General features: G+C 38.0%; 1 protein-coding gene across 1 annotated transcript in view; it reads right to left on the bottom strand.

Annotated features, from left to right (window-relative positions):
• Window positions 1-396: 396 nt before the first annotated feature.
• The window catches only part of LOC307146169 (E3 ubiquitin-protein ligase TRIM21-like), a 35987-nt gene continuing 24260 nt past the window's right edge, over window positions 397-12123 (bottom strand). Inside the window, exons 3-7 of the mRNA XM_079850043.1 lie at window positions 9380-9454; window positions 9059-9271; window positions 3762-3909; window positions 2350-2376; window positions 397-2227 (exon numbers count right to left, since the gene is read on the bottom strand). Coding sequence (XP_079706169.1) covers window positions 1689-2227; window positions 2350-2376; window positions 3762-3909; window positions 9059-9271; window positions 9380-9454 — 1002 coding nt within the window. The 3' untranslated portion in view covers window positions 397-1688. The remainder of the gene's footprint in view (window positions 2228-2349; window positions 2377-3761; window positions 3910-9058; window positions 9272-9379; window positions 9455-12123) is intronic.

Here is a 12123-nt window from a genome sequence, read left to right as displayed (position 1 = left end):
GTTGATATTGTCTTTGTGTCTGTCAGTGATGTGGAGAAGCTTGCGACGGTTACACTGATGGAGAAGTTTGTTCCCACCGTCTCCGGCTCTCAGAAGCTCCTGGCATCGATGGACTGCCGTCTGCTCACTCAGGTGCACGGATTCACTGATATTGTGCTCAAACCAAAGTCAAAAACACTGTCATTGTGAAGTCTTCTAATGCTCTCGCTTATCTTGAAGAATATGTACTGGATATAAGGATCATCTGCATTGAATAATAATTCTGTATTTTTATTCACAACTGATCCTCCATGTTTTATTCATATCCTGTCTGTCTGCTGTAAAATTCATCTAGATATTCATGTGTATTTGCATAACAATTAGAAAGCTGTATAGATTGTACTCAATATCAGTAATAGAATTGAACGTTTGTCTTTATTCAGATGCTGCAGTTATTACAACATAAACCAAAAATCACAATATTTCACAAGTAATTCAATGTTTACAGCTGGAGAGGAGAGAGAGAAAATGGCTTCAGAGATTTCCTTACAAAATAACATGTACCATGTTTGTAAATTTAGTTCATTATGTAGATTTTCACAATATAATATTAAATCGTATTATGTAAAATGTTATAAGGTTGAAAATAATCAAAGATATTTGAAAATGAACAAAGACATTTGCTTTTACTGTTTCAATCCCCCTCTTTCTTCCTCAAGGACCGTTTGTAATTCCTAAAGGCACAGAGGTGCATATAGTGATCAAGGCCTGTAGGCCAAAATATATGAACAACCAGTGTCCTCTGATTGTCACACCTTTAGTACGATGGGAGAAGTTGTAATTATCTGATTGGACAGTTTGAATGTCTCACTTTTGGGTTACAGTCACATGGTCAAGGAAGGGATAAAAGAAGATTGTAACAGTTGCTCTGGCTTTTTTTCTCTTCTCTTTTCTAAAGCCTCTCTCTCTCTCTCTCTCTCTCTCTCTCTCTCTCCCCCCATCTATCTATCCCTCAGGTAACATTTTACATATATGCTGGGTATGATTAATGGTATAAGTTATCATCATCTAATACATACATTTTGTTACTGTTTTAAGTGTAACCATAACCATATTGTCATTAAACCTTTTCAATTACAACTAATGTGTAAACTTGATTTGGTATTGACTTTGAAGTGCTACCTATTGCAATACAATATCATTACCCTCTAGCAACGCTCTCCCACATATTAAGCTATTGTAACTGTGCTTATTTCTGTCATTGGTATAAGTAGCAGTGGATGGTAATAGACAAAAAATGTACCGTTTTTTACCATCTTGCTGATTATGTTTCTTTAGTCATTCGGCAGTCCTGCAGCCTAAACCCCTGTAGGAAAACCACCCTTACAATTTCATAGATTTGAAAAGCAAAAGCAAACAAATAATTGAGTTGATTCGAAAATATAGACTCCTTATAAGCTGACCATTTAAATGTAGCTTAAAAAAATAAAATAAAATAATCACAAAAAATAACTCACAAATATAATATTTCATAGAAGTGGACGTTTCGTCAGTGACTGATTTTAAGGGCCTGAATATAGTTTTATTTTTTTGCACTTGTACACATTTTGCCTATTATATATTGTAAGTAAGAACTTCTTGATTGTGGTTTATGCAAATTATTTTTTTATATAAAAACTGCAATCTCTTCAGATTTGTTTTTTTGTTTTTCATTTTAACGGTGTGATAATCAGTGGTCTTGAGTTTTTACCTTTATCATTACGGCCTGGGTTAAACACTGGATAGAGTTTGTCAGTGAAAGTCTGACCAGTGAAAGAGTAGATATGAGATCTGGACTTCACGTCATAAAAAGAGACCAGACCCTCCTCATAATCCACAAACACACCAACCTTCTCAGGTCTCACTCTCAGAGGGAACATAACCGATGGATTATCAAGAACTGAATATTGATTCTCATCAGTCAGAACCAGAATCCAGACTCCATCTTCAGGTCTCAGTGCGATCCTCCCCTTCCTGTTAATGGATTCTCTGGCGACTCCTAAATCCCACTGAGTCTTTCCCTTCACCTGCACCTCATAGTAAAATCTCCCTGAACTGAATCCCTCCTTTGCCAGAACACGAAAACCCACATTAAATCTCTTTGGGTTTTCTGGGACGTCCCGCTTAACGTCTCCACGACTGACTTGTTTTCCATCATCAGACAGGATGAGAGATGGATTCGCTGTATCAGGATCCAGAGTCAAATCCACTGAGAGAGATCAGACATTATCAATCAACTTCAGAACAAACATTTTCAGATGTACAGTATATAATACAGATTAACACAGTATTTTCAGTGTATTGAAGAAAATGGTGTCAATCACACTGTACCTGCAAACTTCTGCACAAACTTCAACCCTGTGGACACATGTAATGACAAATTATTTATAGCAATAATTTCAGGTTAACAGTGAGTTTCTCTCTACTGGCAGCATCTATAGCATGTAAATGATGCTCGTCCCATAGTTTGTAAAATAAAATGCAGAATGTGGTTACAGTAAATATACTTTAATGGAAGTCTAAAAACATTGAGGATTTAAAGTGCCCGTATTATGCTATTTTTAAGTCTCCTAATAATGTTTTGGAGTCTCCTACAACAGGTTTACATGCATCAAAGGTCAAAAAAGGGTTTCATTTTCTCATAGGGCGTAATGCCGAGTCAACTGATATCCAATTTTTCCATTTTGGAAATTTTGAATTTTGTACTAAAATACTGTATTTAATGAACGCATGAACGTATCTTTACAAAACTTGGTATGGGTCATGCTCTTTGAAAGAGTCTGAGAAGTTTCGAACCAGCGCCACCTAGTGGTGAAAAAAATGATTTACATGCCTATAACTTTGGATTTAGTTGACTTATTTTCATGGGAGTCATCTCCTATAATCCTGAATCCTTGCCGAGTGTAACGATACCAAACATTCTAGGTTTTGCCTTATGGTTAGAGCAAAGTTGTAAATTTGCGCTTAAAAAACATTTGCCAATATCTACGAAGCCTTTAGACTGGTCGAGACGAAACCACCATAGGAAGTTTGGAAACATAGGTCGTTGACTGTACGCTGATGCCCAAATGTCAAAATTTTTATAGTAATTGGCAAAAAAATATAATCATAGTCACCCATGGGTCATTTCTTATACTCTCGTACATATAAATGTCTATTACTCCAAAACAAAATGAGATATTTTCACCAAATTTCAGACACAAATGTATGGGCTCACTCTGAGAACACATAAAAAAAGAGGTGGAACTGTGCCTTGGTGGCGCTATAATAGAACAAAACAAGGACATTGCCATTAATTACAATATAATATCATGATATTAAATGCAACGCTTTACGAATGCATTGGTGTACCGTTACAAAACTCGATTTGTCTCTTGATAATCCATTAAATCATATCTTTAGTTACTGTATATGATTTTTCAGCCATTTTGCCTAAAATCATCTTTAAATGTCTTTAATTTCTCATTGTTGCAGTTGGTCTGACACTCCCAGCCATGTTGGCATGTCTCATTGTCTTCTTTGTGCTTGGCCCCGATAATTGCTGCTTGCAGCTATATTTTATATTTATTGTTTTGTGTGTGTGACTCAGGGAGGGAAGCGCCCTAGTGACCTTTATTGACCAGCCGCCACTTAACTAATAATATTCCATGAAAAAAAAATTCTTACTTAAAATAACCTACTAATATTATATAACTAACTAATATTTTCTTACTAAAACTGTACTGTATTTGATATTCACATACCAGTTTGATTGAGTTTTTCATATAATTTCTGATTAGTTTTCTTCAGTTCAGCCAGAGGTCTATACAGAGAATTCACATTCACATCAGAGTCAATCCTGATCTCAGTCCAGTTCTGAGTGTGTGGACGACTGTCCAGGGATGAGCACTTCTACAGCAGGAGAGAGAAGACTGTTAAATATGTTATTAATTTATATTTAAAGTTAGTATATTTTACACAGTACCTTTCTAGGTAACACTTTAGTATACTGTTTCTTACTTACTGCATAACTAATAAGGAATTGCTGAAGAACTAATAGGTAATTCTTCATCAACTACTTCTTCACTACTGTAACTGTTAACTACTAAGGAAGATGTGTTAACTAATAAGTATGTAATATAATTTTATGATTGTGTTAAGTAACAGTTAGTTAATCAATAACTAATGAATTCTGTCATACCTCCTGCAGAACTACTATTAATTATCTGATAATTAAGGTTCAAGAAAAATAACTTGGAAGTAACTACTGAACAGTCATTTAAAACTACATTGGGTTGTGGCCCTTTCTTATTTACTAATGTTATTAATAGTAGTAGTATTATGAAAATACAATTTTAAAGGAACACTCCACCGTTTTTTGCAATAGGGCTTGTTCACCGTCTTTCCTACATTTAGGTGGGCAAATGCATTTTTGTCTCAGTGCATGCATTGTTTTAGTTTGGCAGCACCACAGATAGCTTAGCTTAATGAATGGAATCCTTTGTTGCCAGCTAGCATGTCGTGAGTAAAAGTGAAAAGTAATAAGTGATAGAGTGACATTTACTCATGTCGTGAGTAAAAGTGATTATATATACACACACACACACACACACACACATATATATATATATATATATATTTCACAAACACTGAACAAAATTATAAATGCAACTCTTTTGTTTTTGCTAAACTCAAAGATCTAAGACTTTTTCTATGTAGATAAAAAGGCCTATTCCTCTCAAATATTGTTCACAAATCTGTCTAAATCTGTGTTAGTGAGCACTTCTCCTTTGCCGAGATAATCCATCCACCTCACAGGTGTGGCATATCAAGATGCTGATTAGACAGCATGATTATTGCACAGGTGTCCCTTAGGCTGGCCAACATAAAAGGCCACTCTAAAATGTGCAGTTTTACTGTACTGATGGTAAACCAGTCAGTATCTGGGGACAGATTTTTAACAAACTATCGGCAGATATCATTCTGAATAATCGGCTATTGGTATCGGCTGCGAAATTTCATATCCGTGCTTCTCTAATATATTTGGGGGTTTTAACTTTTCTTCTCATTTATTACATAAAGCTCACTTGAAGTTCTTCAATACATTAAAAACTACTAGTCTAACTGATCTTTTTTTTTAGGAATACTCAGCGCCGCCGCTCCCACCACGCGCATCACGCACTATGCGTAGGGCACCAAGTGCTGAGGGGGCACCAAAAATAGCCAGATGAAAAAACGAATGGATGGTCCGTGCCGGTTGTTCGCGCGGGCGCATATACTTTCGCCTGGCTCCGCATCGCGAGTCTCCGCAGACTGCGCGCGCACCTCCCCAAACGGACGAGGCGTTTATACCTATACTGTCTATGGTTTATACTTGATGCACTCGCCACGTTGTACTATTCTTTGAAACGACAGGGGGCGACTCGAGTAATTGTCCTCTAAACCATCAGGAATCAGTGGTGAGAAGAAGAAAGCTAAGCTATACACACGCCGTGACAATGTTTATTTTAGTACACCACCACCAATACGACACTACAAAAAGAATCGTGTAAAACCCAGTAAACCCTGAGATTAATACTCGTGACAATAAAACAAAATATATGGATATGAGAATGAGAATGTGTATACAATATAACTAAATTAACGATCTCTTACATATTTTCTAATTTCACTAAACATTCCATTAAGTTTCGTGAACATTTTATTAAACATGGACCTTTATGTTCATTAAAAATACTTTTCATGCTATTGTACGCTCATTTTTTTAATGTAAGCAACTAATTTAGATGTGCAACTGGGCGCCGGTGTGGTGAGAAGTTCGAGCTCGGCCAGATTTGGCTCGAAGTCGTTCATCTTCGGATGCGGAGCCACGTGCGCTGTTACAAAATCTGCCATGCACACCGCCAAGCGAAATGGGCCCTTGCGCACCTTCGCGCTCGTGCGGACGCGTCGAGTATACTAGCTACGAACGTTTTTTTTTTTCTCGGGGTCGGGGTGGGGGGGCATCATAAAGGAGTTATGCTTAGGGCACCAAAATGGCTAGCAGCGGCACTGGGAATACTAAATAACAAATTTACAAAGTCTAACAGTAGTATTCAGGTACAGAAATTAATAATTAAGCCTAAATGTAAAATAACAGTATTAGTTCACTGTAGAAATTAAATATAGTTTTATCTTTGCTAAAGCTGTATATGTGTGACACAGAGACAACATAGGAATATTAGGTGTCTGCAAGACCAAATGCACGGATTGAAAAAACTGACAAACATCCGGTTTCTTTCTCAACTGTTCACTTATGGCAAACGAAAACTAGAAAAATACTTGCCAAGATGGGAGTTTTGACATAATTTTGTATTTATCTGTCCGTTCAAGGGCAAGGAAGAGGGGCCTGGTCCGTACGGATCACGGATCAATTGCGATCTGTTCCACCCCTAATACAATGTGATTTATGATACAACATATAATTTTCTAAGTAACCCTGAAGACTTTAGTTAGACTTTTCAGGTGTGTTTGATCAGGGTAGGAGCTAAACTCTGCAGAGCTAAATCCCTCCAGGAGCAGGATTGGACACCCCTGTTCTACCATAAAATGAGCTGTGTCAAACTCTGCAAGAAAATATCTAGTTACAAATACAAAGCTGTAGTCAACAATGTAATAATATCAGTTTTACATGTGAATTGAATATTACCCATTTCCACAATTTTTTAACTCAAAATAAATAGATTGAGAAGGGGGGCTGTGTACAGGGGGATATATAAGGATCGTCTCTAAGGGCCCCAGCCCTGGAACGAGATTTCTACTGGCCCCCCCACAACCCACCCTTTACCCCGGAATCCACAATAATGCAGTGACCAGTACAGGGGGACCAGTTTACCGTAGCCCCTTTCACACAGAGATTCCGGAAAATACACGAATAAAGTGACCTGGATTTGACCCGGGTTTGTTTGATTTTGGTTCATTCACACTGCCAGTGATTTTCCGGAATCAGCGAGTGCGTTCACACACAACCCATAAAAATCCTGTAAAGACACGTGACATCGATGTGACTTGTAATGTCTCAGCAGCGTCTTAAGTTTGCTCGAGAAACCACGCTTGTGCATTTTTTTCTCTGATTCGATCATAAACTAGCGCATTACGTAGGCTACCTTCGTGCATTACGTGCATTTCACTAGCTGGCGAACGATCCCGGCTTCAGCGTCATCACTACGGCACGGCATTATTACGGCTTTTGTTCACACAGCGCATGTTCTGGGACTGAACATGGCAATGTTACTAGGTCCCCAACCCAGCATCGATGCCGGCATCAATCCCAGGTCGTGTTTGCGTTCACACAGAAGGCGTTCTGGCAATTTGCCGGGATCATTGCGCTGTGTGAAAGGGGCTCTAACAGCATGATCAACATGTCTACAAGCTTTCTACAAGCCAGCCATACTTTCTACAAGCCAACATGTCCAACACTATGGGTGGACATGTTGGCTCTAGGTCAAACTGACAAAACGAGCACAGAAAATTTTAACCAAGTCATGTGACCCACATACTCCAAAGAGACTCAACTATGATATTGACACCAGGACTGGATGAAAAATTGTTTCTTATGCCTCCTACAAGAGACTAAAGAATATGTTTCCTGTGGTGCACATTGTCCGTTAAAGGGTTAAAGGGGTCATATAATGCCATTTTTGTACAAGCTAATATGATTCTTTAGGGTCTAAATTAAAAGTTTGTAATATACTTTAATTAAAAATTCTCATTAGTATTGTAAGAAAACACTCATTTTACCTGGTCAAAATCAGCTCTGTTTTCAGCACGCCGTTTAAGTGCATGTGTCTTTAAATGATAATGAGCTTTGCTCACCCCGCCCCTCTGTTCTGTGTGTACACCGTTGGTAACACAATAACACAATAACCATAACGTGTTGTTCATTATAAACGTGGGATTAGGAATTATATTGAGAACGTCGTACATAGAAAACATGCCGTAATGTACCCTGAGTGTAAAAATAGTTGCATTCATCGTGAAGCGTGCAAGCGATTTGCAAAGATTAATATAAAGATTAATATAAAGGTCAATAAAACGTTACACTCACTTCAGTTATTCTGGAGGTGCAGCAGGAACACGAAGTTGGTACAAATCCTTTTTTCAGGAACAGCTTTTAGCAAAACCAGCTTTATACTGACCTCGTTGGTAAAGCAGTCTGGTGAAATGATTCGCGCAAACATGAAAGCATTGACGTTGATCGTGGGGAATATTCCCTTTGAAAACAAACTTAGCCACTGCGTCTTCAGCGGTTCGGATTTAGGAACATCAATATGACTGCTGTGTTCCTTATAACACCCAAGAACAGAACACCACAATCGCTTAGACGCCATTCTGCTCATAGACAGTGCTCCAACGTATCAACAATGACACGCCGGTCTGCGCGGGCTATGATTGACAGCTCGCTCACGAAGGAGGGCGGGGCTGTGTTGAAACGCTACTGTCAATCAACAATTGTGGGAGGGGCGTCGATTTTGTGACTTCACAAAATCGAACAGCTTGATTTGAGTTGGGGGGAAACATAAAAGAAGATTTAAAAAAAATCACTGGATGAATTTTTATCATTTTATGATGGTTGTGTACAGGCACTGCCAACACACATTTCAGTACAATCAACTTGTAAAAGTGCATATATGACCCCTTTAACTAATTTTTCAAATTGAACTTTATTACTGTGGTAACTTGGTATAAAAAAAAAACACAAGAGAGAGGAATGCAGGAGGGTCGGTTTACTAATAACTGTGCTTATTTTACAGGATTACACCAGCATGACCTTACTATCCAACAGGACTGAACATTCTACTGTAACAGGTAATTCCCAAACAACACAAGCATATACACCCCCTAGCAGTAACAACTGGAACGGCCAGAACTGTTCTCAGTCTACTACAATTACTGTTTCAGTTTCTTTTGTACAATTTCTAAAAGACTGGTACAAATAAAATGGTCAAGCAGCTTAGCAGGTATGTAAACAGATAGTTTGTCCTATATTATTGTACATAATGAGTGAGAGATGTTGACAGACCTGTATGATATGGAGATGATCTTCAGTGTGTGAGAGCTGCTTCAGCTCAGTGATTTCCTGCTGCTGGTCTTTAATGAGATCTTCAGCCCGTTTCGCTGCTGCTTTCTGCTGTTCCTCCATCATCTTCAGCTGCTCAGACCGAGATCTCTCAATGGAGCTGATCAGATCAGTGAAGATTTCAACATTGGAGGATTCATCTTTCTCTATGTTTTTCTAATAAATGAGAACGATTAGAAGGTTTATCTATTAATGTTTTATCCATTTAATTGAGAACCTTATGAAATTACAAATTACCCAGTGTCAAAGTTAAAAAACACTCACCTTTCTCAGCTCTACTGAGTGCTGGATGTCTTGAATCTTCTTTATTCTGTCCTGGATCATCTGACGAACGTCAGTCTACATACAGCGAAACAGATAACTTCATCCTCTGAAAAGATTCGTATTAAAAGACCAAATGAATTCTGTGGCTTTTAGTAAATGTCTTAGAGTTAGGGCTGGGAATCGATTAAAAAATTAACTAATTAATTGCACAATTTGGTGTAATTAATTGCAATTAATTGCATTTCCCCCAAGCTTGTAAGCATCAATACTTATATTTATAATTTATAATTAAATTAAACAACACAGGGAAAAAAAAGGAACAGAAAATAGCCCTATATTAAAATAATATTGAACATCAATATATCAATATATTATTATTATTTTATTTGACCGGACTTTGCTTTTCCTGTGCGTGATCGGTACATGATTGGAGCGTTTGGGCCGTTAAGGACAGAGCAGAACGCGCAGTGCAAACACGGAGCGGAAGAGCGCAGCAGCGCGCCGATACACACACATGGAACGGAGAACGCGACGCACACACGGAGCAGAAAAGACCCGCTCATGAAAGCTGCGCGAGAATGAAACCTGATCGCCGAACACGAAGGGGCGGGACAGCATATTTTCAACCTTTTCAATAGCAGCCGCAACAGGAAATCATTAAAACAAGGCAAAAAAAAAAAAAAAAAAAAAAAAAAAAAAAGTGATGCGTTAATTGCGTTATTTTTTTTAACCGTTAAACATCTCAAATTAATCTCAAAGATTAACGCGTTAATTCCCCCAGCCCTACTTAGAGTCTAATATTTTTATTCTTAAAAGTCATTTTTTTTTTTTTGGGCAATTTAAAGGGGTCATATAATGTCCTTTTTGTACAAGCTAATATGATTCTTATATGACCCCTTTAAAGGTAGGGTTGGCCATTTCAGAGAGGCTAGCAATAACAAGATAGCTTTGAAAGCATGAGATCGCACTATCCCTTCAGAGTGTCTCCAAGGCATCAGAACAGACAGTGCGTTAAATTACACAATGTCTTAAAACAGATAACATTACAATATTAATGAACAAACAACTAACAGAGCTCTTTTTTGTACTACCTGACTGCCAAAGATTAATTTCAGCATTGATACTGTTGACATAGAAACGCATAACTCCGAGTCAGAGGACATGAACAGCTCCCGGTAGAACGTCATGGCTTGCCATCTCTTAATTACGCGTTATGACTGTCACATCCGCCAGCTGGAGTGCCCTTAAAGGGTTAGTTCACCCAAAAATGAAAATTCTGTCAGTAATTACTCACCCTCATGTTGCTCCAACCCCGTAAGACTTTCGTTCATCTTCGGAACACAAATTAAGATATTTTTGATTAAATCTGAGAGTTGTCTCACTCCTCCATAGGCTTCTAAGGGACCGAAACTTGCTGGCCCAGAAAAGTTATTAAAGACATCGTTAATATAGTCCAAGTGACTCCAGTGGCTCAATCTTAAGTTTATCAAGCGACGAGAATACTTTTTGTGCGCAAAAATAAACAAAAATAACGACTTTATTCCACTATTAATTTCCTTCTCTCTGGGCCTCCAGTGAGTTCGCGTAGTGTTTTAGCGCAGCGCGTCTGTGTTGTGCGTCACACGCATCACACACATGATCAGCGTCGGCCAATAGTGAGCCTACGTGGTGACGTGCAACACAGACACGCTGCGCTAAAACACTACGCGAACTTACTGGAGGCCCAGAGAGAAGGAAATGAATAGTGGAATAAAGTCGTTATTTTTGTTTATTTTTGCGCACAAAAAGTATTCTCATCGCTTGATAAACTTAAGATTGAGCCACTGTAGTCACTTGGACTATATTAACGATCTCTTTAATAACTTTTCTGGGCCAGCAAGTTTCGGTCCCTTAGAAGCCTATGGAGGAGTGATCAAGCTAGTGATGATCACACAAGTGATTAAGCCCTGTGTTTTCATTCTCACTTTGCATAGTCTTGTTTTGTGTTACACTGCTATTTTGAGCGCCTGTATATGAGGCGCCACGTAGGATTTAAATCAAACTTCGCTTATCAATAGATACATAACACATGTGCATATACACCTATAAATTATAACACATGTGCATATACACCTATAAATTACTATAGGTGTATAGGATGTTCAAAATACATATATGAAATACACGTGCACACTAATATGAAATCCATGCCAATACATATTATGTTAGTCATGAATGCATATACACTTGTAAATAACTTGCATATACATATAAACTTGACGCACGCATACACCTATAAATACTCGCATATACATATAAACTTTCATGCATATACACCTATAAACACTCGCACATACATATAAACCTCCATGCATATACACCTATAAACACTCGCACATACATAGCCTATAAACTTCCATGCATATACACCTATAAACACTCGCACATACATATAAACTTCCATGCATATACACCTATAAACACTCGCACATACACATAAACTCGATGCGCGCATACACATCCATAAAACACTCGCGCATACATACAAAATAAAATGAGGATGCATGCTTTAGTTGTGTATATGTATATGCGAGTGATTAGTTGTGTATATGTATATGCAAGTGATTTCTTATGTGGATGTGCGTGAACTTTTCAGTGCAAACGGAAGGCATTTCAGTGTAAAAGGAAGGCATTTCAGTGTAAAAGGAAGTCATTTGTGCGTACACGGAATTAACCTGCCTTTTTGATAGTTTGTTTTCCAATTT

Source organism: Squalius cephalus (genome assembly GCF_949319135.1).
Source record: "Squalius cephalus genome assembly, chromosome: 18".
Taxonomy (NCBI): Eukaryota; Metazoa; Chordata; class Actinopteri; order Cypriniformes; family Leuciscidae; genus Squalius; species Squalius cephalus.
Note: the sequence above shows the minus strand (reverse complement) of the source record. Positions and strands in the feature narration are given on the sequence as shown.